The sequence below is a fragment of the Parasteatoda tepidariorum genome, chromosome 4, assembly GCF_982258835.1.
Source record: "Parasteatoda tepidariorum strain Cologne lab strain chromosome 4, Ptep-v5.0, whole genome shotgun sequence".
Classification (NCBI taxonomy): domain Eukaryota; kingdom Metazoa; phylum Arthropoda; class Arachnida; order Araneae; family Theridiidae; genus Parasteatoda; species Parasteatoda tepidariorum.
In genome coordinates, this window is record NC_141758.1 from 24,429,303 (window position 1) to 24,456,783 (window position 27,481).

Below are 27,481 nucleotides of genomic sequence, written 5' to 3' on the forward strand. Positions count from 1 at the left end.
GTCGGCGGCTATTATTTCCGATTCTAATAATTTTAAAGCGAATGAAGTTTTAAATCAAGTAAGATAACCACAAATTAAGAATTTTGCTACTTAGCTGTGGTTTAAAGAATTAACATGTTCAACGCTATTTTATACTGAAAGCAAAAGTATTAATTTTATTCATAAATGTTTAAAGATTCGGAAGGAACAGTAAGAAAGGAGATTTTTATCATAAAGAAGCATGATAAATAACGTACATACCTGCCATGCAATATGAAGAGGAAGATCTTGAAAGATTTGATTTGGATTTAGAAAAGCGCTTTTCTTCACGAGTAGCATTGATTTGGAAGGAGCTGTGGGATAAGGGAAAAAATTGTTTCAGAATTATTTATTATCACGTTTTGATCTATCTTGATTACTCTTTAAAAACATTGTATTTTATTTTATAACTGTCGTTGACCCAATTTTTGGGTCACGGCTACTAATGTTCAACTACTTAGTCTTGTAATTTTGAACCCAATCCAGAAGACAAAGGAACTCATGGATCAAGAGTTGGGAGAGATTTTGCCTTGACTTTATGATGGAACTAACCCGCATTTGCGTTATATGGAGAGAAAGCACACGAGCACTCCCCACTGTTAGCCTGGCTGCAGGGAAATTCTAACCCATGATCCGTCTACTACTAAGGATATTTTACTTTAGTACTCTGGTTGGTGTGAGATGGGTACGGAATTCGTATCGACCAGCCGTCGCTGGGATTTGGACGCGGGTCACCTCAGTTGTAGGCGAGTGTTCTATCCCCTAAGCCACCACGGCTCCTGCATGTTGCGATACTTGCGAAAGCTACTACTTCTGCTTTAAAAAAGCACTATTCTAATTTTTATCTGAAAATCGGCATCTGCAGTCGAAGTATCACCTCCTACATCAGAAAGCCTCCACACGGTTTCTTATAGTCTGCGCAGATTATTTAAAAAGCGAACCACTTGTGCGCATGAGCCCAAATTCTATTTTAAAAGTAATTGAGAGAAATTTATCACATATATTTGAGAATTGAATCTGTAGTGGTTGACAAGTATACATATATTCATAAATTAATAAAATTTTTAGACATATATTTTCTACCACTTTCTAATTTTCAATGGATTTCATGTTAAATGGTTCTTTCACTAATTGGTTTACCTTCCTAGTGGTCTGTTCGGACTACCTGAAAAAAACCGTGTGGAGGCTTTCAGTTATAGGAGGCGTTGGTCGAAGACAGCACCAACCGATCTCTTGGTGGATATCCAATAACTAAATTGAAACATCTAATGTATGCAGTTGGAAAAGGAGGTTGTTGACAGCAACCTCCTTGTCGCTCGTGTCGTGTTGTCGTCTTTAGTGCTTGTAGATGGCACTAAGGAATAGAAACAAAGAAGTGACTGTGTGTGTGTGGATTATAATTGGCTGTAGAGGCAATAAGTTCTTGTCTAAATAAGACGTTGAAGTTAGCAGTGAATGGCTTTGCTGTAAAATGATGCATACAATTTTCAATGCAGTGACTGAGTTTGTTTACTTTTATGTCTTTGCGTTTTGATTGATCCTGTCTCTCGTGGCGCTTAGCAGATATCGAAATTGTATTTATGAGATGTTCTTGTAATCACCCATGATATGGGTGAGGCATACGTGACGAGCCATCAGAAAGTCTATACACTGTCTTTTATAAGTAGTCTGCGCAGACTATTTAAAAAAAGAAACAGTGGTGAGCATGAAACCAAAATCTATATTAAAAGTAATCGAGAGAAAGTTAGCACACATAGTTGAATCTTTGGTGGCAGGCAAGTAAATAAGACAAACCAATTATATTCATAAATTTAAAAAAATTTTAGACATATATTTGCAACCACTTTCTTATTTTTAATAGATATTATATTAAATGGCTCTTTCGTAAGTTAGTTTACCTTCATGGTGGTCTGATCGGACTACTTATAAGAAAACGTGTGGAGGCTTTCAGATAAAGGAGGTGTTGGATGAGCACTATGTTTCGACATCAGAGGAAAATATAAAGATTTATATAGTGGTAAGCAAGATTATCTTTTTTCATACAAAATAAATACTAATCACTTGCACAACAACTTTTTTTGAAGTGAAACTTCTAATGCGACTTCCAACAAGGTTGCGTTAAACGTTTAACGCACCGATAAACAAAACAAAACATTAATAACATGAAAAAGTCGTTTGGTTGCCTAGCAACCAGCTAGAGTTGCAGTTATTAAATCAGCAGACGATTTAAAACAATTATTCAAACTAACTGTTTATTGATGACGAAACATCTTTATTGCCACTATCCACTGCAGGTTCAGAAGCTCTGGCAGACGTTACTGGTGAAGAAATTGATTATTGTGAGCGGCCTGTGATCCTTGCAAGAGATTTTAATGTGAATTTCTCGTTACCTGAAACATTATTAGCCTTCCTTAACCCCTTGGGGACGGGTGATTCAGAAAAGCATTCGTACAAAATCAGAATCAAGTTGCAATTAAATAAAAAACGGTAACTTAAATGTAGTCGTTACTAATTTGACAGACTTACTTTGCTTTTATTTTAATTATTGTTAGTTTAATCATCTATATAATCAATGTTAATTCAAAGTATAACTAAATAGTTTTATTTTGAACAAAGTAATGGTGAATTAAATAAATCAAACAATTATAACTCCGCCCACAAATAAACTGCTAAAGAAATACTTTGATTACCAGTTTTATCTTCTTACCCTGATTGATACGGGTTTTTGCTGTCACGTATTTGTGACAGTCGGCGCGAAAGGGTTAAAGACAAATTTGGATTGGAAATGATAAATGGTAGGAATGGTCCAACATCCAAAGGGACAACTACCACTGATGCAGTTTTTGCAAGGAATATTGAAAAAATAGAACTCAAGCATTTCGTATTTTACTTTAGTTATCATAATTCCATTGTAAATGTTATTGTAAATGAGTGGATATTTCTCCACTCGAAAATGATAATTAAAAGATGCGATCAATTGCGAATTGTAAGCAATGTTAATAAAGTTTGTCTTAAAGAAACAATATGATTTCACTAAAAATCAATTTCTACCCCTTCCTATTTTCATTTCCACATTACGAAGTTTCACTTCTTCCGCGCGGAGGGACTCCACGCACTATTTTTTTTCCTTTCTTTTTTTTTGAAAAAAAGGGAAAAAGAAACAGTTTTTTAAAACGGACTCTAGGCTCAAATGGGTAAATAAGTGCATATTACTGCAATGAAATTATATGGTTTATCAAAAGCACATCCTCAAGTGATTGAATACCTGTCTTTGAAGTCAGAGTTGTTTCCTTCTGGATAGTAAACAATCTCACTTGTGTCTGCCGTTCCGCTGTCTGATCTCTCATCTTCTGCATCTCCGTCTTCCATCTTATTACTACTGGCAGTGCTCGAATCAGTAGGATGCCGGACTCTGCCTTCAGATGCACTCTTGATTACGCTCGTCCGACTAATAGAGATCTAAAAAAAGATTTCAAAATAATCAACTCCAAGTATGAAAAATAAAACAAAATTTAGTTATAGAGTTACTTTGGTCGCATTCGCAGAGACTCAAATTCAAGAGGCAAAACTACTACGGATTCTCCTTAGTTTTTAGTAGTAATATACTGCAGAAGAATTTTTTTTAAAGCAAATTGACATTTTTTCCTGATTTCTTACTTACATAATTAAATGTAATATTATTTAGGTCTTATTGAATGTAAACGATTTTTTTCTTATTCGGTGAAAAATTTAAGTGACACCTCATTAGTATTTTACAGTTTGTCTGTTTAAATATTTATATGCTCGGCCGGGCTTGTAAGGGCTAAAAATACAGTTTCCTCCCTGGTCAGACTATTGCACGGCCAGAGCGCGGTTTCATCAAACAGCGGGGCATTTAACTACCATATCCAATGCTGCCAACTTGCTCCGGACAACGGATAAATATTTTCGAGTGGTAGTCTTTTAATGTACGATTCTTGGTTTAATAAATTCGATTTACAGGGTTTTTATTCACCACTACATCTAACTAATTCATAATCTTATGAAGTATGTCACTTTGTTACAGTTAAGCAGTGTTCAGACTTTTAAAAAGTTGGCAAAATAAACCGAAAATCTGTAAATTTTAGCTTGTAGCTCCTTATTGTCTTAAAAAATATTTTGTTGAATCCGGAGCAGTTGGCATCTCTGCCATATCTCTCCTGTTTGACATTTTTTTAGATCAGATAACAAATTTTAGAAGGAGTAAAAGCTTGTATAATAATTGTGACCAACTACAACCAACCTAGATTGGAGATTGATCGTTCTCTGGTTCAGGTCAAAATTGCTGTCTGTGGATGAATGAATGTATGTATCAATGGATCCGCCTAAGGCTCCTATACTATCAGAGCTGACCTATCAAGCAATATTGGAGCAAACAAGTTCGCAAGTTAAAGTTATATTAGTTATGTTATTACAGAAATGCCAACTGCACTGGATACTCCAAAATAATTTAAAAAACGGTAAATAACTACAAAGCAAATTTTGCAAAGAGTTGACAATAATTGCTTGCTTTTTAAAATGCATACCTGCCAACTTTTAAGTCGTTCGAGGATGTTTTTCCCCACTGGTAGTAAAATTTTATTTCAATTACAATTTTAGGCAGAAGCATTTGCTGTATTTTGAGAAGGCTTAAGCGGACTGCAAAAACTGTGTTTTATATTTATATATACAATTAATTTTTTAAAAAATAGTGGTGAATCAAAAAGATTATAAATTAATTTTATTAATGCAAGAAATGTATAGAAAGCATACGTTTTACTACCACTTAAAATGTAGAAATATAATTTTACGCCAAATGCGTAAAAGTTGGCAGGTATGAAAATGTCTATAAAGTGGTGAATTATATAAGCCTACGCATTGTTTAGAAATAGTGGTGGATTTAAATCTACTAAATCGGACTTATTAAACCAAGAATTACAATTAATAAACTACCACTTGAAAATATTTATTCGCTGTGCCTATGTTAGCTCTTTGCTCCAACAATAAATGATAAGTTGGCCTGTCTAATTCAGGGGCTCTAGATCCGCCCTATAAACAGGTGTGACGTATGTGATATTACAACTGTCAATAAATTGTCAGGAATATTTTACTTATTACTAAAACTAAAAAAAAAAGAATGAAATGATTTCACTACCAGTTTTTTCTCTTTACCGAATTACAATCAGATGTGCATACCTGCCAACTTTTAATCCTTTCAAGGATGATTTTCGCCAGTGGTAGTCAAATGGAATATAAATTGCAATTATAGGCAGAAAATTAAGCTGTATTTTGAGCAAGCTTACGCATACCTGCCAACTTTTGATCCCTTCCATTACGATTTTTCCCAGTGGTAGTAAAATGGAATTAAAATTTCAATTGTAAGCAAAAAAAATACCTTGTGTTTGAAGAAACATCAGCTGACATCCATGATAGTAACGCATATTAATATATAAGCTTAATTTTTGTAAGAATAGTGGTGATCAAAATCATTTAAAAATTTAATTTATAAAAGAAAAAATAGTATATATTTACTACCACTTTAAATACGAAAATAAAATCTCCGTTTAAATACGGGAGAGTTGGCAGGTATGCTTACGCAATTTTCAACAACACTATTACATATTTATATATATGCTTAATTTATTTAAAAATAGTGATGGATCAAAAATATTATAAATTAAGTTTACAAATGCAAGGAATATATAGAAAGTATACATTTTACTACCACTTTAAATATAGAAATAAAGTTTTACGCCAAATGCGTAAAAGTTGGCAGGTATGGATGTGTTAACTGCTGGCAATTGAAGCTTGCCTAAATTGATATTTCGCTTACACTTTAAACGTTGTTGGGAACTAGGATTTCTGGGTTAGCATCGACGAGTTTCTAAAACATTTTGAAAAAACTACCTATCTACTAAATCCTATTTAATAATGCTTGAATTATTATTGATATACAATGTAGTGTAAAACAATTTTTGTTTGTAACAACAAATTTAAAATTTCTAAATTAAATTTTAAATTTGATCGTGGATGAATACATAATACAGAATGGAAGACATGCAGTCCTTAGCCATATTATTCGACGCACTATATGATTCTATGTAAAATCTTAATTATTAGGTGATACTTTACAGCTTTATTGTTTTCACGCGGCTGAAACCGTTTTGTACTTGTTTACGTTCTTGCGTCAATTGGGTATAATATGAAAAAAACACAACTACTTCGATTTAGTAGGAACAACATATGACGCAATGCTAAACGAATGGAATTTAGTTGTTGTTTATTTAGTTATTGTTATTAGTAGTTGTTTTTATTTGTTTTAGTTGTTGTTGTTCATTTAGTTGTATTTAGTTTCAATAACTTTTCTTTATAATGCAATAAAATCTGGCGAGCAGCTATTTAAACGATCGAACACTTCGTTTGTTTATTTGTGGCTTGAAGTTAGGCTCGCAGAAAATGCCGTTCATGGGTTAAATTTAGTAGGAACAACACAACCTGTGACGTAGGCTATATTATACCCAATTGGTTAAATTAGACGATATATAATATAAATTAGACGATATATTATATAAATATAGAATATTTATTATATCAGGTATTATATTAGTATATTATAATAATTAGATTAAATTATTAGACGCACTGCAGAAATGCCAACTGCTCCGGACACGCCAAAATAATTAAAAAAACGGTAAAAAACTACAAAGTAAATTTTGCCAATATTTGACTATTTTTGCTTGCTTTTAAAGAGGTACAGAATGACTTAAGTACAATGAAGTGGTGAATTATATAAGCCTACGAATTATTTAGAAATAGTGATGGACAAAAATCTACTAAATTGAATTTATTAAACCAAGAATCACAATTGATAAACTACCACTTTAAAATATATATTTGCTGTCCGGAGCAGGTTGGCATCTCTGGCACTGTAGTGTCTTAATAATGACACGTTTTGCACGAGTTTATATGCAATACTTTATTATTTAAACACACATGTGACGGGATTTTTAAGAGATTTTTTTTACACTTTCTATTCGCATTAATATATTATTTTTTTAACGTATTACATTACAATGTTAACTAATTGATACACGAACATAAACAAGTACAAACCGGTTTCAGCCGCGTCAAAACAATAATGCTACGTAGTATCACCTGATAATTAATATTTTACATAGAATCTTATAGTGCTTCTAATAATATAGCCAGAGACTGTAAATGTCGCTGAGACAAATTTTTCTCAATAACTGTTCGTAAAAATTAGCTATGGTATAATACCATGATAATCAATAACCCATGGTCCTTAGAAAAATTCCAATGTTTAAGTCTTGATGGAAAAGCGTGCGCATATAATAATAACAATCCTCGACAATTCATAACATAGGAATTCCACTCTCTACCTATAATGCGATCCTTTATATAATTTTCACATTTATTAGTTTTTAAACTACCACTTTTAAAAAAATATAAATATTATCAATATATGATTCAATTAATTCCGATGCAATCATGCTTAGGGTACACTAGATTTTATTAAATACTCACTAGCTTGAAAAATAGCAAGTGATGGGAAAAAAAATAGTTGCAATAAAGTTTATCTCCTCGCAAGACGGTAGGGCGATCAATTAAGTCAGCGGTGGGGAAACTTTTTTTAAGACGGGCCATTTGTAATAACTAGACAATCGTAGCGGGCCAAAGAATAATGCTTAATCGTTAAAAAATTTATGTGTTCTATAAACATATACATATATTATTACATACACTTATTATTTTAATAGTAAAAAAGCAAAAGGTAATAAAATTATAAGCACAAAATATAAAATGAATTTAGTGTAGTTCTTGATGTGAAGTATTATCACTTTATTTTCTGGTGTCATTACTGGTTGATGGTGCATGAGAAAAATGGAATTGAGACTGTTTCTTCAAAATTTCATCATAGTCCGGTTCCATTTGCGAAGAAGAAATTCTTAAAACTGATGAAAGGTGCTCATCTGTAATTCTGTTCCTTAAAGAAGTTTTCCTAAGCTTCATTGTTGAAAAAATTTGTTCGCATATATAAGATGAGCCGAACATTGTCATTATCTTCATTGCATGAGTAATTAGATTTGGGAAATTATCTGGACTTAAATTTTTATAAAATTCTAATAATGGTACTGTATGAAAAATTTGTTTCAGGAGAGTATTACAGTTCAGTTCTATTAACTCAAGTTGAAATTTTGCATCAACTTCTTCGTAATTAACATTTAATGGGGTCTCAAAAATACTGAACTCTGGTTCCATTTTTCTAAAGTCCTGAAATCTCCTTTCAAATTCTGAAGATAGTTTTCTCAAATTAATTTCGTATTTTTTAATCTTATTGTTTGATATAGTGAATTTTAAAGATTGTATTCTTGAAAAATGAGAAAAATCAGATTTAGAGATCTGATTAGCAAATAATAATAACAACTGTAATTTGAAACTTTTCAGGTATTGCCAAATATCGTGAAGAAACTGATTTTTCCCTTGCAATTTGAAATTAAGTATATTCATGTGTACGAGGAGGTCTGTGAAAAAAGCGAAATCAGAAAGGCACGTTTCGTTTTCTAAGACGTCAAATTGATTATAAATGTCTTTATCAAGAAGAAAATTCACAATATCGTCTTTTAAATCCCAAATTCCTTCAAATACTTTTCCAGCACTTAACCAACGAACTTTTGAATAATACAGGATATCGGAATGCTCAGCATGTACGGACTCCAAAAACTGTTGAAACTGGCGATGTAATAATCCTCTGCAACGAATCATATTTACTAGTTTTACAACAATATTAAGTATATGGTCAGTATCTAAAGTCGATTTACAGAGAGCATCCTGATGTATAAGACAATGCAAAAAACATCATTTTCCAGATACTTAGAATTAAATTTCCCAACAAATCCTTGATTGATTCCAACCATATTAGGAGCACCATCTGTAGTTACATTACATAACTTATCAATAGGTAAACGAAGTTTATCGATGCAATTTTCAAATTCACAAAATATATCGGCACCAGTCGTTGTTCCTTTCATTGACTGCAGCCCTGCAAGTTCTTCTGTAATTTCAAAGTGGGCGTTGATTCCTCTTACAAATATGAGTAACTGTGCAGTATCGCTGATATCTGTACTTTCATCCATGGTAATTGAATAAAAAATAAATTTTTGAGTTTTTGTAGTCAGTTGTGAAATTAGATTTTTATCAATATTTTCAATTCTCTCGGTGATTGTTCTTCTTGAGAGAGACAGTGACTGAAAATCATTTTTCTTTTCAGGGCACATAATATCGCACACATCTATCATGCACTGCTTTATAAATTCACCATCTGAAAATGCTTTATTAGATTTAGCAATATTATAAGCCAACACATAACTGGCTTTCGTAGCGCATCTTTGAGAATGATTAGCTCTCTGAAATAATTGTTGTTGACTTGATAAATTTTTTATTAAATCTTTCGATTTAATTTTTTTCACCTCTTCACTTAACCCCTTGGGGACGGGTGATTCAGAAAAGCATTCGTACAAAATCAGAATCAAGTTGCAATTAAATAAAAAACGGTAACTTAAATGTAGTCGTTACTAATTTTACAGACTTACTTTGCTTTTATTTTAATTATTGTTAGTTTTATCATATATACAATCAATGATAATTCAAAGTATAACTAAATAGTTTTATTTTGAACAAAGTAATGGTGAATTAAATAAATCAAAAAAATTATAACTCCGCCCACAAATAAACTGCTAAAGAAATACTTTGATTACCAGTTTTATCTTCTTACCCTGATTGATACGGTTTTTTGCTGTCACGTATTTGTGACAGTCGGCGCGAAAGGGTTAACGATGAGTAGGAGTGGTTTTCATGTTTGCTCTTGAAATGGCGTTGAATGTTATATTCTTTTAAAACTGCAACAGTTATATTGCAAAGTAAGCACACAGGTTTTTCTTTAAATAAAGTAAAGAAATATTTCCACGTCCATTCTTCTTTAAAAAGTCGACATTCTGAATCCACTTTTCTTTTTTTTAACATCCATTTTAGACGTTATCTACTACGGAGAACAACACACAGAAACGCAATTGACGAAAGCTTACTGCTAACTAATGCTCTTGCGTGGGTTTAATGAATCTTGCGTGAGTAAAGTTTAATGAAATTATAATTTTATTAAACTTTTATAACGTTTATACGAAAATTGTAAAGCAGTTAGAAGCAAAGGAAACAAGAACTAGAGCAGACGCTAATCGCGAAGCTTTTTGGTTGTGATTGGTCAATTCATTTTCAAGTGACGTCACAGTACCCTCCTCTTTGGATATTCATGGGCAAAATTCTGTATTCATGAAATTAAAATAGTTCTTCAATATTTTGATAACTGTCAATTAATGGCCTATTATATTTTGGAGAACTTCGTGAATTTATATTTCCCAGGCAAGATTGAGTTCTATTTTGGAAGATTAAAATTGCAACTCGAGTGTAGGAACGAAAATCAGTTTAGAACTGCTTTTGAGTCTTCGGCCCACGGACTATTGAGGCAGTGGGAGTTTCGGGGATTACACAAACAATTACTCGAGTCACAGCGGGTCGTTGCAGATGACTGACTAAGTCGCTAACTAACTGATCTTCGCGCGGCCTCGCTTGTATTTATACCTACCTGCAAGGATTGTTCGGAAATTGGATTTTTCCGGTTCTTTCGAGAAAACAGAACAATGAATCGAAAATACGAGAGTGTCTGAAAGTTTCGAGCGAAGATGAGTCATCTGTTTAGGTCGGATGGATTTGTCCAGAATACTATTGTGTTTTGAATATCGCCGCAGGTAGTTTTTATGCGGGTCGTCACATTACGAAGTAAGAACGCGTTCAAACATTCTCACGACGGCACTTTTAAACGGGCCGGATTAAACCTTTCCGCGGGCCGGACTTGGCCCGCGGGCCGTAGCTTCCCCATCACTGAATTAAGTAGTTATACCGTTTCATTAATTCTTAACTATAAATTGCTCTGCTTTCTACATATTTTGTAATAAATTGCTAGCGAATTAAACGGTAAAACTTAGAGAATAATTACGCCTACTCGTTTAAAGAGCAACCATGAGATGAATGCAACTAAGTTGTATTTCATCTGATAATTCGAGTTCTCGATATGTAATGTTTGAAAAAATTTCTTAAAATAAATAATACGAGGAACAGTCGTAGACGTGCGCTATTACTGTTAAAAAACCTTGGTAGTCATGGATATTTTATTCTTTCCAAAAACAAGTGAAATGAAATTTTTTTTTTTTACCAGTTTGTTCTTTTTACCATCTTGATGTATACAGACCTACAGCATTGCATCCTGCTACAACTGTTATTGGACGCGAATATTACACTAGAAATTGTAAAATGGCCGATAATAATGAGAAACTATTTTCTGTTCCAGTTGCAAGGGATTTTTGAACAGATCTTAGTTATTTTCGCGTCGCTTATTCCAAAACTGCAATCGGTAAATTTCAACAAGCTACAGTTTTTATGCAATTCAATAATATATTCTTCAACAGGATTTTTTTTTAATTCACTCAAGTAAATACTAAGTGTCTCCACTTCTCTGTAACGTAAGGCGTGGTAGGAAGAAGGTGATAATACATTTCTGTTCACTTTAAGGCAATAATTTTGTCTTAAGTGTTATTTTCAAAGATGCATACAAATCTATATAAAACTATAACTTCTTAATAAGCGCTTGTGGACTCATTTAAAAAATAAACTACACTAAAAATATCATTTTATATTTTTTTTAAAAAATTGTAGCTTTTGGAATAAAATTAATTTCCGATTTGAAATCCTCTCATTTGAATTAGGTAAGATCAAGTAATTGTGTAAGAGCAATATAAACCTGTTTCCCAGCATAATGAATTTCACGTTTTTTTTGTCAAATATTTCCCAATAGCAGTGAACTAAGCAGATACTATTTACAAGTTTAAAGAAAATATAAGAGTTATAAACTAGAAAGCTTTTCACAACTATGAAAATATACCTTAGTAAATGTTTTGACTAACTACTATACAAACTTCAATAGCAATTCTAAACATTATATTATGCTTATCAGCCCTTTGTTGTTGCTGTGGTTGGACACTAAAGCAAAAGGGGTGCGATTGTTTTTGTTTTCCAGTGGCACCATCTGTGGCCAAGAATTCGACTTCTGCCACACCCATACGTCACACCCGTTTATAGGAAGGACCCATTCATACATCCAAAGATCGCAATTTTGACCTGAACCAGAGAACGACCAATCTCGAATTCAGTACCCCCCCCAGATGAATTGATTTGTGATAGAAACATGGAAGACTTTGTGACCCGACAGATTTAGTTTGCACTGGTCACCATTAACTACAAGGAGAGTTTTCGGTCGGCTGGTTCGAAGTCCAGCACCCTGCCAACCAGGCTATCACGGCCTAAGATCTTTATATGTATGATATAAATAGTTAAATATTTTTTTTAAAAGTAAATATGAGTAAAAAGTAAAAGTAAAAAGTTTTAAAAGTTAAAGTAGTATTTTAATTTCAGGATAAAAAAAATTTCTACCCCGTAAAACACTTAAAATGTTTTAGTCCTTTTGAGATAGGTAGATTAAAACTATTTATCCGTCTTTGTGGCCAAAATTCAAAAATTCAATCAAAATCCAATCAAACAACTTTTCCTACAGTTGGAAAAAAATCTATCGAAGTAATGGAATATTTTTAGTAATTAAAAATATTTAATAAGTCATAACGTGATGAATATTGTTTAAACAATATATATGTTAGTTTTTAAACATACCTGCTTGGTTTGAGTGATATCATTCTTTAAACTAAATGCTTCAGTTTCTGAATATGTAAAAGTGGCCTCTGAATTTTTTTCAGCTGAAAAGATAAAATGATTCATCAAACTCTCAGCTATGAACGAATTCAATAATTAAAAACTAAATTTCAATAATATTTCTGAAATAGGATCATAAAAATGATATAAAAATAATTAAATAGTATTTCGTAGTATTGAATTATTTTTATATCATTTTCAATTCACTAAACAATGTATAAAAATTTTAGCAGGAAGATCATTACTCTTTCCTAAAACTTTAAGAGAAATTAATAAGTTAAATAAAAAATAACAGCCTCTTTTTCATTTAACTTTATCACTGAATTAGGTATAGTAATTCTTGAGAATTAGCGTTGTGAAGTAATATTATTCTTAAAATAGATGTAATGTAGTACTGCTATTCTGAAAATCAGTGTAATTAAGTACTCTTATTCTTAAAATCAGTGTAGTGAAGTACGGTTATTCTTAAAATCAGTGTAGTGAAGTACGGTTATTCTTAAAATCAGTGTATTGAAGTATTGTTATTCTGAAAATCAATGTAATGAGGTGTTATTCTTAAAATCAGTGTAATGAAGTACTTTTATTTTTAAAATCAGTGTAGTGAAGTACGGTTATTCTTAAAATCAGTGTAATGAAGTATTGTTATTCTGAAAATCAATGTAAAGAAGTGTTATTCTTAAAATCAGTGTAATGAAGTACTTTTATTTTTAAAATCAGTGTAGTGAAGTACGGTTATTCTTAAAATCAGTGTAGTTGAATACTGTTATTCTTAAAATCAGAGTAATGAGGAACTGTTTTGCTTAAAATCAATATAATGAAGCATTACAATTCTTAAAATTAGCGCAATGAAGCATCAATGATGGAGAAATCTAGCATCTGATCGAGTCAGATAAAAATTCTGTTGGCAGAAGAAATTTTACAACAATTAAGGGAATTTTTAATTTAACGTGGTATAGCATTTTTTAAGAGTAGTAATGTAGGTGTTAAAAATTTGGGTGCAATAATATAAAACTGTAGAGATACGATTTGTACTTCATCCAATTTGAATAACGCGCATTACAAGTAATTAAAACCATTCATTTCTTTAACTAAGCAATTTGAGCTATTCTTTCAAACACGCAATTCTACTTTCATCAAAGCTCATTTTCAGTTTTTTCATATTTTCAAACCCCATATGCTATTTTATTTTGTAACCAGCATTGAACAACCGATCCAATTCAGAGTTTACGACTATCAAACTTTAACTTCATAGCCTTGTAATTCTGAACCCAATCCAGAAGACACGGGAAATCCTGGATTAAGCTTCAGGACAAACTAGCTCTCGTTGAGGACTTTTTTATGGAACTGACCAGTATCGGCGTTATATGGACAGGAAAACCATGAAAGCTTCCCGGTTAACCGAACAGCAATTTACGTCAACATAGTGGTTGGTGAAAGCCGGTAGCAAAACTCATATTAACCATTCATCGCTGGGATTCGAACCTGGTCACCTCATAGGTAGTCAAACGCTCTATCCCCTGAGCCACCGCGGAGATACCTATATGCTATGTTCATTTCCTAAACACGTCATAGTTACATCTATATTTTGAATGCACATTTTAAGCTATGTGCAAAAATCAAAGCACCTTGGGGCATTGCATTCGGGAGGAAGAATTTGAATGGGGACATAATTTTAGAACATTCAAAGGGAGAAAATTATTTTTTTTAATCAAAATTAATGCAATCTTTTCACTTAAAATAATTGATTCATCGAGGAAAGTTATTGTTAAAACATCAACATAATATAGAATAATTACCTATAGATGGTGGTATAGGTATGACAGAATCCGTGTAAGAATACGATTTTACAATTAAAGATTGACCTTCCAGCCTCTGTGCCCATCTACCTCTTGGCTGTGGAGGAGTTGGCGATGTTTGACCAGAGTTCTTCCAATCATCCGATATCTGTAAAAATAAAATCGTGAAATTTGATTCTTTAAAACTTGGCCAAAAAAAAGAGAGTGACAATTATCTATTACAATGAATTCGCGATAACTCGAATCTGATAGGACTGACGAAAAACTTCGACATATCGGAAGTTCGACTTACCGTTAGTTTCGGTTTCGGACTTTCAAAATATTGTCGGATTATTTAATTAATGCTTATTAATTACAAATCTTCTAATTGCTTACAATATTTAAGATACTTTTTCTGACAAGTCATTTACGATAAGACTGTTTGAAGCACTTTATGATACCCTGGTCCATCGGCTGCAACTCTGCTGTTGTGTTTGGCGGGAGAAACTGCAAGTTTACTGCTTTCAAATTAGGAAGATCACTATGTGCTGTGCATTTATCCATAAAGAGTATCACTTTTCTTTTTTCTTTTTTGCGAAGAATTTCCGATCCAATTTTCTTACATAGTCTTCAAATAAAACTAATGTCATCCAAAACTTTTTGTTAGACTTGTAATCCAAAGGATACGTTTTTACATTCTTAAAACATCGGGGATTTCGGTATTTTCCGATAACAAGTAAAGGCAATTTCTCTGTCCCAGACGCATTTCCTCCAACTAGGACAGTCAAACGTTCCTTGCTCATTTTACTCCTCGAGCAGTTTTCATCCATAAACATCATAGTCTTATTTGGAAGACATTTAAAAAATAAACCCATTTCATCAATATTCAAAACATCATTTTAACTGTATCCTTGAAGTAAATTTGGTAACGTTTCATTTAACCACTGTTCACATACTTCAAGAGGGACAGCCTTAGCTTCTCCATGAAGAGTGCGAAAGACATTGTGTGTGTGTTGCAAAGAAAGGGGCAAGATATCAGCTCCTAGGTTTTTTTTCTTTCTTTAAAAGATCCAAAAAAAATCGAGTTAAAGGGAGTAAAATTCGAGTAATCGAGAATAATTAACAAGAAATTGAAGATAAAAGGGTCGGGTTCCATAAAAAATCGAGTTATAGTAATATTCGAGTTATCGTACTTCGAGTTATAGCGAATTGACTGTAGTTATGTTAATACTAGGCTGCAATTTTATTTAAATTTAAAAGAAAAAAAGTTGACCACTAGGTGGCAGTAGCAATTGTGTGCATACAGAGAAGATTTTGTAACAGAGAACGTGAGTGAGTGCCAAGTAAGCCTGAGAGGTAGAACGATGTAACAACTTATTGTTGGTAAATAAATTATAAATATGTTACGATTATCAATCTCTCACTTCCTGCTCCCTCCACCCAAGCTACGCGACATCTGAGAACGGTATAGCCAACAGTTTATACCAAATGGATATTTTGTTCAGTTATCTACCATTTTAGTTTCATAAAAGTACTGTGCTTGATTTCAGATCGTAATAAAAATACTAATATTTTAAATTTATTATGCTTCTTAGAACTATCTTATGAAATATTACTGCTACTCCCTTTTTTTTCTAAAAAAAAAAGAAGTGACTTCTTAAAAGAATTAATGGATCAATGTATTGTTTGAAAGAAGTTATTTAACAGATGTAACCTTTTCGAACTTACTGTCAGGTAGACGTGCCAGCATGAAACGTTCGCAATCAGTATTAAAAAGATAAAACTGGTAACCAAACTATTTCTTTAGCAACTATGAACGGGGCAATTATTTAAGTCACTACTACTTAGTTCAAAACAAAAATTATATAACTATTCTTTGAAAATTAACATTAATTTGTAAGGCTGCTAACATTCTACGCTTTTTGGGAAAATTTGTTTTGGTGGTAACTAAGTTTATGCTTTAAGGCATGATTCTTTGTTTTGTAAATTTGATTTAAAGATATTTTCAACACCACTGCATTATAGAATTTAAAAAAATCATATCAATACTTTGTCCTTACTCTTTTATGATATGGGTTTTAAAATGTTGGCACAGTTACCAAAAATTCTGAAATTCTCCGTAAAAAGCATAGTAGTTGACCTCTTTGGACTAGATGTGATAAAATTAAAACAAAAGCAGAATAAGTCTGCTAAATTAGTCATGCCCACATTTAAGTTAGCGTTTCTAATTTCTGTTCGATCTTGATTCTGAAAGTGTATGAATGCATTTATGACACGATCGTCTCGGAAAAGTCAATATAAGTCCTTTCCCCCGAACCATAAGCATTGCATCATAGTATCTGAAATTCTGATCACTAGATTAAAGGTTATTAGAGTGTACGATTTCATTTTGAGTACTGTTCAATATGTCTCTGATTTATTCCTTAAATGTGCTAAGTTTGTAGATAATAGGCTATAGATATATTTGATAGATAGATAGGGATTAAGCTTAAATCCTCCTTATCGGGTTTCTTTCCTATACTGTAATGCAAGATATGTTTATTGTTTGGGATTAACCCGTTAATGCCAATGTATAGACCCCAAAAAGTGGTCTATACAAGAACGTGGAAGTTCATATTTGTTTTAATCAAAAGGATTTTTAGATCTGTTACTTACCACTTAAGCTTTTAAAAGCTTGCTATGCTATGACTTTAGATCTGTATATAAATATTTACATCATTGATATATTGCTGTAGATAGAACTATCTTGTTTATGAAAAATAAATGCTATTAATGTAACACGTGTGGCACCACATTTTTCCTTTTTTTGAAAAAGGAACCATTCCATTAAAAAGGGGCTAGGCACAAAAATGCTAAATATTTTTTAAAAATTTATTTCCAATGCCCAGCTGTGTTAATATTTCGCCAATTCAAGCAGTTAATAACGCAGATTTGTAAGCAACTCTTTCAGGGGCACCATATTGCTCCCACAGTAAGGACATTTAGTACAGAGAATGAAAGAACATCCATGCCTTGCCCGGGATTGGAACCCAGAACTTTTTCGATGCAAGGCTAGCTCCCTGACCCCTATGCAATCCGGTCGGCAAAATTTTAAATATTAGGGGAAAGGAAAAACTTTTCAATTATTGCTTTTAGGAAGAAAACAAATCTGAAGAATCAAAGGCTAAAAATTATTGCAATTACTATTAATTCCATCTAGCGTATATAAGATATTTTTAAATTTCTTACCTGTTTTTTTGCCCATGATGGCAAAGGACCATCCCCAAAATCTAGTGTAGGTCCCTTGTTGTCGTTAGGAATGTTATTACTCTGTAAAGGCTTGGTGACAGCAACAGAATTTTTTCTAAAAAAATATAGATTTCAAGTTACATACAATAGTTCATATAATATAAGAAATTGTGCGTTATGCATTGTTTATTACAAAAACTCAAGAAAATCGTTAAATATTATAAAAGTAAGTTTAATAATGGGGCTATAAATCTTGTTTTAAGTTTTTTTTTCTTCTTTATTAAAAAGCATATATATATATATATATATATATATATATATATATATATATATATATATATATATATATATATATATATATATATATATATATATATATATATATATATATATATATATATATATATATATATATATATATATATATATATATATACTACGATTATTATGAATATATTATTGCTACAAAGGGAATAACGATGAATGCTTACACAAAATAGGAAATAGTTATTTACAACTGTAAATTTGTAACAGAAAAAAATTATCTCAAAATAGTTTGATACTTGTGCAGCGCTACCAGTTTATAATGTTATAAAATTTTCAATAGGGACTTACTGAACAAAATTAAAATTCAAGCTAATATCAATCAAATAATTGTTACAGCAACAATGCAATAAATACAGTAGAACCTCTCTCAATCGATCATTTCTCATAGAACCATTCTTTGCTAACAATTTATACGGGAAATCGAAAAAAGCGAGCCTGAATTAAATAATAATTAACCCCTTGCTTACGGTGTTCCGCGTTGTACCATCACATATGGACCACATGTTGTACTAGCCGAAAGAAAAAGGTTAATGACTTGAAAATGTAGAAAACCACAAACGAAGGCAAATTTCTCCTAAAAACTTGATCCAGGAGTTCCCTTGTCTTCCGGATTGGGTTCAAAATTACAAGGCTACGGTGTTCACCATTAGTAGTCGTAAACCCAAAATTGGATTTGCTGTTCAACGACGGTTATAAAATAAAATAAAAAAAATATAAAAAATAAATAAATAAAAAAAAATAAAATAAAATAAAATAAAATAAAATAAAATAAAAAGCATTTTCATCAACTGATACATGAACATCAGATATGCTTTTTCACAATAACTGAAACAAATCCTTATTTAAACCATCATTAGCATCAGGAGTTACTATTTTTCCTTTCAAAATGAAAAGATTGGTGTTTTTAAAGTTGATGATCGATGTTTTTAAATGCCGAGGAAATTTCTATACGATAATCACCGGAATCCGTTAGTTTTCAAAACAATTTAGACCGGTATTATTAACATTAAAAGCATAGCATTTTGACGGGACCGTTAATACAAGATAATACATATGGGAAAACGAAAGATGCGTTAACGATTGATAGAGGTTCAAATGAAATGATACAATTTATAAAAATAATAATGCAATAAATTATTAAATATTTACTTTGAGTCTTGCCAAATACCCGATGATATGGGAAGATTAATGGTTTCTCCAGCTTTGTTCAGCAACTTAGAAGATTGTAAAGTAAGTTTCCATACAAAGATACACCTATGCAACAAAAATAGAAAAAAATTATACAAAACAATGCATTTAAATATCACCGTAGTTGCCTACCCTGCTACGGAATTCCCGGGGTTTTATTTCTTCTAATGGTAGCAAAAGTAATTTAATATTTTAATAAATTAGAATTAAAAGAATTTTACTTACCACTTGGCTATAAATTTAAGAAAGTGTATGAAATTTCATAAATTTGAATTATGTTCCTAGATAAAAATTTCTACGATGAAGCAAAAACCTGTACCACCAGCAATTTTAACTCACTCCTAGATATAGAACTAATTGACGGCAACACTAAATTTAGCCCCATCACTGCCTTTTTCCTTAGGGATATGTTGCCCTAGCACACGAAATACATTCAGCCCCAGCCGACTCACACGAACCAACTCTCGATTTTTTGGTGCTAAGCACCCCCTCTTCCTCCCATCTCCATTTCTCCTCACTACTCCTCATCATCGACTTATTACTACAGATGAATCGGTTAATGCCGCTTCGCGGCAGCGCACCGAGATTTATGTGATTTCTACCATTCTACCGAATTATGTTCCTATGCTAAACGGCCAAATTTCTACATTTTCTGTAAACTTTTATTCCAGTGGAAGCTAGGTTTATATTTTAATTTATTATTTTTTATTCATTAAAATTTATAAATATATCACCACCATCAACTACTACGCTTTTTGCAAAATATTTTATAGAATGGTTGTTATTTTAAAACCAAAGCTTTCAGAAATTTTGGAAATTTTACCAACATTTTTAAAGCCTTACGATGAAAGAGCTGGGACAAGGTGGCGTTGCATATGAACTTTTAAATAATTTATATGCAGTGATGTGGAAAATAAATTTAAATGAATAAAAAATAATACGTAAAACATAAACATAGCTACCACTAGAATAAAGTCTTACAAAAGCCATAGAAAGTTGGCAGGCCTGTACTACATGTAAATGATTTAAAAGTTCATATGAGCGCCACTTTGTTCCAGCTCTCTCGTATTCAAACTTTAACATGTTGGCAAATTTCTGAAAGCATTGGTTTTTAATTGTATACCACTTTATAAAATGTTTTGCGTAAAGCGTAGCAGTTAGCAGGTCTACTGTCAGGGATGACACAGACAACTACAAATGTTAAAGATGGTTGTAGCTCAATTTATTTTCATTTCTTTTATTATTCAATGAGAACTACCAATACGATTTAAATTTCAAATTATTTAAAATTAGATCAAAAACATTGTTTACACCCTGAACTCAGATATTCACAAAAACTACACGCATACCTGCCAACTCTTCCGGATTTTCCAGAAGATTTTATTTTCATAATTAAAGTGGTAGCAATACTCAGGTTATTCCAATTAACATTTTGAATTATAATGATAATTTTAAATGAGTTTGACCACCACTACATATAAATAATTACAATAAATATATGAAAGCATAATAATCCTTGCGTAAGCGAATTTCAACGGGATCAAAATATAAACATATTTTTGAGTCAGATTGTTTTTCGTTTATTGTTTTACAACCACTCCGAAAATCCATTCTCGGACAGAGTGAAAGTTGGCAGGTATGCTACACAGCCAACACTCTGATCATTTTTGCTTACGCCATTAATCTGAGCCACATACGATATCATCACTTTTCAAGTCAAGTGTTCATACCCTCTCAACATTAAATTGAAAAGAAAAAAAATGCTATAAAAAGTTGCTACTAAGATTTAGTCTTGCTAATAAGATCTCTTTAAATAAAATTTTGAGCCTTATTAAATACCACTTTTTTGTAATTTTAATCGCCGTTGCAACCATTTCGCAATTTAATCGCCGTTGCAAACAATCTTAAAATGTTTGTTTTAAATTTCTGATTCAAGTTACTACCCTTTCTGAATCTGAAACAAAAGAGAACATCTTTCAATTTTGAGAAAGAAACAAGACTAGCGACAAGTCTCTGCCCATCATTCGTATACCAAGTCTGCTTGAAAACTTAATAAGTTTTTTTAAGGTCCCTTGAAGCAGCACTTTGTAGACTCAGAACAGGTCACCTTTATGGGGGGCATGAGTTTTGAAAAAGGAATGAAAACCTTTCCCTCCGTGCTCTACCTGCAACATCCCAGCACTTCCTGGGCTGCCTCAACATTATTGTGGGGGATCTATTCCTAAAAACATCAATGGTTGCTTCAAAGAAAATGAGACATTTGCAGAATTTCAAGAACCTGGATTAGAGCAACTCAATACCACGTGGATAAGTCCCACAACCACTACCATTAAAAAGATTTCAAACGTTGTTGTCATTGGCCATTGGGTGCGATTGTTCTTGTTTTCCAGTGTTTAATTTCATGGTGATACTTTTAAGATTAGGCGTGATTACACTTATTCTACAAATTTTACTCTTTAATTCGCTACCAATTTATAAAAACTTTTACAGAAAACGAAGCAGTTTGGCTACCCGCAATAGAAAAATATTTCTTGTTTTTCGATTTTTTTAAAAATATTATTACACTGATATATCTTGTCCCAAAGTCCATATAAATGGGAAGTTATACTTTTGAGATCTCAGGTTTTTCAGTAAAAGTTATTATGCCTGATCTGCTACTTAATATATGACACTAAAATTTCAGGATAAAAATTTATTAAAAGAAAAAATTTTCTGTTTACCCGTCTCCTGAAACAGAAATAAGGTGCTTCCCCGATGGCATAAATTTCAAGCCCGTAACTAGTTCCGAATGTCCCGCCATTGATGCAACACACTGACCAGTCAAATAGTCATACACATATATAGTTTTATCCGTTGAGCTGGTGGCAACATACGTTCCCGTGGAATCAATAGCCACCTATAAAAAGAAGAAGCAAGATTTAAATGATAATTGTGAAATAATCTGAAGTAAAACTTTGAACCTATAATTTTATATAAATTTAGCCAGCGTTTCGATCATTACCAATTAATAATATTCATGTAATTCAAATATTCAACGAAGATTTTTTCATCGAAGTTAGTAAGTTCATATTACGTCTGGTTCACCAAAGTGGGCTAAGCAGTTATCGAAATGACATCTGTGATTTATTAATGACTCAAAAATTGTAGCTTGTTCAAATGAATCACGATTTTAGCTGATCAGAACTGATGTGAGAGTTCATGTACGGCACAGACCACACCAAGCTATGGACCCAAGTTGTCAACAACTACTGTGCATCTGGTAGTAGCTCCACAATGGTCTAGGCTGCTTTTCATAGTGGGTCCTATGGTCCGAATGCACAGATCATTGACTAGAAATGGCTATGTTCAATTACTTGGAGACCACCTATACCCATTCATTTTAATGTGAAGAATCGATTGCTTTTATTGTCTTATGAATAAGCCTTACAGTTAGGTTTGATGTCAGGTCGTTGAATTCACAGGTTCGAGGTCTGGAGCAACTCTTAGTTTCGATTTTTTTTGGCATATGCGTAAATTGAATAAAATAAGCGGAATTACGGTTTTTGAAAAAGAACTGTTGTAAACAGCGAGATCAATTAATAGAGATACATATTTTTTTTTTACTCTTGACTTTAGTTATTTTGAATTGAAAAATTTGATGAGATGCATTATTCGTAAATGCACAAATATTATATGAATAATAAATTTTAAAAAAAACCTCAAACACTTCTGTTACCTTTCCATGGAACATCTTTTGGTAACCACTGCTTAAGAGGTCATTATCAACATTATTCCTTATTGAACATTTTTATAAACATGTTACTTTATTTAAATAGTGTAAATATAATATGCCATCATTTCTCTTAAGTATAGACTTATATGAGAATCTTCAAGCAAAACTATGCAATACCGTGTGAATAAACGATTCTTGAGTCTATATTTATTTTTAAAAATGATACACATCATTGACCATGCGATAACTTTTTCTAATCGCATGCTCTTTGTCATTGTTTTTAACGCCTTACATGCATTTTAACTCTATCATAAATTCTATTCCTTTCGTCTTTTATTGAAGCTTTTCGATATTACGAAGTATTTTAAATGAATGTTGATGTCAGTTAAAGCTTGCTGTCGTAATTTTTTTGAATGAATAGGAAGCTCAACTCCCTACTCGCTCTACTCACCAAACTTCGTAATTGCTTCTCATTGCTGTTTCTTTTATTTTCTTTACTTAACAAGTTAAATGCCATGAGGGTCACCGGTGATCGGCACTGAGTTTGTCCGTAGCGTCACCGATGACCGGCGAAGCCAAGATTATTAGAAACACAAAATTCGAGTAAATTTTTAATGCTTTTAATTATTTTATATTATTATCGTTACTAAAATGCGATATAGAACACACAAAAATAGTTTTATTTATATACACAGAGATGCCAACTTGCTCCGGACAGCGAATAAATATTTTCAAGTGGTAGTATAAATATTTTAATTGTGATTCTTGGCTTAATAAGTTCAATTTAGTAGATTTTTATCCACCACTATTTCTAAACAATTTGTAGGCTTCACCACTCTTCTCGGCAATGTCGTGCTAAATCATTTCAAAAACTAGCAAAATCTGTCTAATATTAGTAAATTTAGTTTGCAGTTATTTTCCGTTTGGCTAGGCGGACAAGCCATGTGAAATTAGGGTGGCATTCAACGTTTTAATGTTAATATTTTCCACATAAACACAGAACATTTTAATATTAACTAGGAGGCTCCGCCTCCTGCTCGCTAACGCTCGCCAACCCCCGAGAATTGCTACACAATCCTATGTGGTTCACGCCGTGAACCATGGCTCGCTGCGCTCGCTCGCCAATGAACACAATGTTTTAGCACAAAGACATAATATATTATCATCAAAGACATAGTATTTTATCATCAAAGACATAGTATTGTACTCATGTAGAAGAATTCTACCAATGTTCTTATTGGCTTTTAAAAAAGTATATTAGCTATTTAGATTGTACATGGTGAAAAAATCAAAACATTAGCTAAATAAGAAACATATTAGCAAAATAAATTATCAAATATTGCTTCACTAATATTCTGCATTTTAAAGCGTGAAAATTCAATGCATAAATAAACGCGAAATATAAAAAAATTCAATGCATTCAATACAAACACTTAAACGTGTTTTAGACGTTAAGGTAGCTCCCAGTAGAAAAATATCAATTCAACAGCGGCCTTTTAAAGCATTCTCACTTCAATTAATTAATTAAATCCTAATTGAGTTTAAATTAAATATTGTCATGTTTTTAGTGCATGAATCTGAATTGAACAACCTGATAATGCTCACTCTGGTTGTTGTTATCTGGTTGCTCACTACGTGCTCTTGCGCGCCGAATCCAATCAATTAAAAATGAAAACTGTTGCCAGCGCGAGAAAAGAAATATCATCGGTTTTATTGATACATACATACGTACGTATTAGCGTTTTATATAATAAGATAGAAGATATACTATACAATTATTGCAGCATTACGTAAAAGCATTTTATTAATATGTTAATCATAACGGAATAGACAATTACCTATATTTGAAAAATAATCCCCTGCACTTAAAATTAACCTCAGAAATATATATTGTGAGACTCAATAATAAGAAATAAATAAGAACCAATTTTGAGAAGTAACTTGTAGTCCATGTATTTATATCCGGCAACATGTAGTCTCGCCTACACGTGAATTATTTCTATGTTAAAACTACAGATAGGTATAAAGATAACACAAGTATAATATCTAAATGTTACTGACTTTTATTAACGTTCCATCCCCCTGGGCTCCAGCCATAGAACGAATTTGTTTTCCCGTTGGCACATCGTATATTCGAATTTTACTGTCTTGGCACGCAGCGAGAACATGTGGCTGGGAGGCATCCTTTTCCATGTCATAAAAAGTTGTATTTTCTGTTATGATTTGATCTTGTATCACTTTAATATTGGGATTCTAAAAATAAAATAAGAAATATCTTTATCGTTGAAAAAGAGTTATTATACAGGGTGTCGAAAAAGTAATCAAACATTTTAAGAAAACCACATCAGAATAAAAATCGTATTATATTTATATATATAATCAATCATCTGTATTTATAATCTTATTGAATTTCGTGCCTTTGTTCTCCAGGATAAATTTTAAGAAATGAAGTAATTAAACTAATAGCCATTATTCTTTTTAAAAGGTTATATATTTTAGTTTTAAATATATTGGCTGATAAAGATTACTTTACCATTCAAAAAAAAAAATCTACCGCGAGAATCGTTAATGTTTAAAGCTGTAGACGATGATAAATTTCTCTAAATTTGATAAGTATGTAGTAGAACAGCGGTACCCTATATTGTACGGCTAAGTAGCCCTAAATAATCCAACTTCTTTCGGTGAGCCGCGATGGCTCAGGGGATAGAGCGGGTTCGCACAACGCCTCCTGCAACTAAAGGCCTCCACACGGTTTTTTGTAGGCAGCCCGCTCAGACCATTGTGAAGGTAAACTAAAGAGTGAAAGAACCATTTAATATGAAATCTATTGAAAATTAGAAAGTGGTAGCAAATATATGTCTAAAATTTTTTTTAATTTATGAATTTAATTGGTTTATTTTATTTACTTGTGACTTGTCAACCACTACAGATTCAATTCTCAAATATATATGGTAAATTTCTCTCAAGTACTTTTAAAGTGGAATTTGGGTTCATGCTCACAAGTGGTTCGATTTTTAAATAATCTGCGCAGACTACTTAGAGGAAACCGTGTGGAGGCTTTCTGGTGTAGGAGGTGATAGCTCGAATCTCAGTCGATACGAATTCCGTATCTGGCTAGCACCGACCGCAGTGCTGACATGAAATATCCTCAGTGGTAGGCGGATCATGAGTTAGAGTCCCCTCGCCGTCAGGCTAAACATGGGAGGTTCTCGTGGTCTTCATCTCCGTGTAACGCAAATGCGGGTTAGTTCCATCAAAAAGTCCTCAAATAGGCAAAATGTCTCCCAATACTCGATATAGGAGTTCCCTTGTCTTCTGGATTGGGTTCAAAATTACGAGACTACGGAGTTAAACATTAGTAGTTGTAAACCCATAAAATTGGGTCGACTGTTCAACGACGGTTATAAAATAAAACAAAACTTCTTTCGGTAGAACACCAACTATGTACATTAAACACATAAAGAAAATTATGAATGTTTCAACTAATAAAAGTGCTTAATTTTGAAAATAAATGGTTTTCCTTGTGTTTTCAAACTACTAAACAATAAAAAAGTTTTTTTTTTTTTTTTTTTTTTTTTTGAAAACCTACTTCTTTATTAGTGAATTTAGTAATCTTATTCTGATTCGAAAAACGCGATGCGAAACTCCAATGTAATTTTTTATAAATGCTTATCCGCTTCCAAACTTTTTCAATGCATTGTAATTAGAAGTTTTATGTATGTATTTTTTTTTTAAAAAATCATTGTCATTTTTTAATTGGCATTTCACTTTAAATAGTTTTGAGAAAGCAACCGAAATATTAATTAAATCATGGATTATTGATTAGATCTAAATATAATTAGAAACAAATAAATATTTTAAAAACAATGTTTAAAAAAGTCCTTACTCTAGGAACCATTTTGATTCTTTCGTGGAACCCTAGGGTTTCACAGAACACTATAGAGTGTTTCAAAAATTAAATTAAAACAAAAACTTTAATATTTTATCATAGAATGTGTTAAGGCAATCTTACCCATAACATTTTCCGAATAATCACTGATTTATCAGCTCCGCAAGAGACAAAAAATAGTTCCTTGCCGCAGCGGACGAATTTGGCAGCTGTCACTGATGATGTGTGGTCATCCAATGTTTGTGCAAAAGAATAATTTTTTTGGGCATCAAAGATGTGAACTAACCTATCACGACTTGCGGAAGACAAGAGTTGTCCTGGGTCTATGATGAAAAATAAAATGATAATAACTATGAAATATAAATGATAATAGCAATAATGAAAAATTAAATAAAAGAAAATATGATCGTATAAGTTGAATAATGTATTTTCCTCATTCTTGCTGATGCATAGACATATTTTTGCAGTTATGAGAAAAAATAACTATCCAACATTTTTTTTTCATTTTACACTTCA

The 27,481-nt window shown here is 32.1% G+C and overlaps 1 protein-coding gene across 2 annotated transcripts in view; it reads right to left on the minus strand.

Moving 5' to 3' along the window:
- The window catches only part of LOC107442449 (WD repeat-containing protein 62), a 143,945-nt gene that overhangs the window by 17,895 nt on the left and 98,569 nt on the right, over positions 1-27,481 (minus strand). For both annotated transcript variants that reach the window (XM_087160800.1, XM_087160799.1), the window contains exons 15-23: positions 27,089-27,288; positions 25,138-25,329; positions 22,085-22,260; positions 19,326-19,430; positions 17,850-17,964; positions 14,643-14,790; positions 12,808-12,890; positions 3,284-3,477; positions 241-332 (exon numbers count right to left, since the gene is read on the minus strand). In XM_087160800.1, coding sequence (XP_087016926.1) covers positions 241-332; positions 3,284-3,477; positions 12,808-12,890; positions 14,643-14,790; positions 17,850-17,964; positions 19,326-19,430; positions 22,085-22,260; positions 25,138-25,329; positions 27,089-27,288 — 1,305 coding nt within the window. The remainder of the gene's footprint in view (positions 1-240; positions 333-3,283; positions 3,478-12,807; positions 12,891-14,642; positions 14,791-17,849; positions 17,965-19,325; positions 19,431-22,084; positions 22,261-25,137; positions 25,330-27,088; positions 27,289-27,481) is intronic.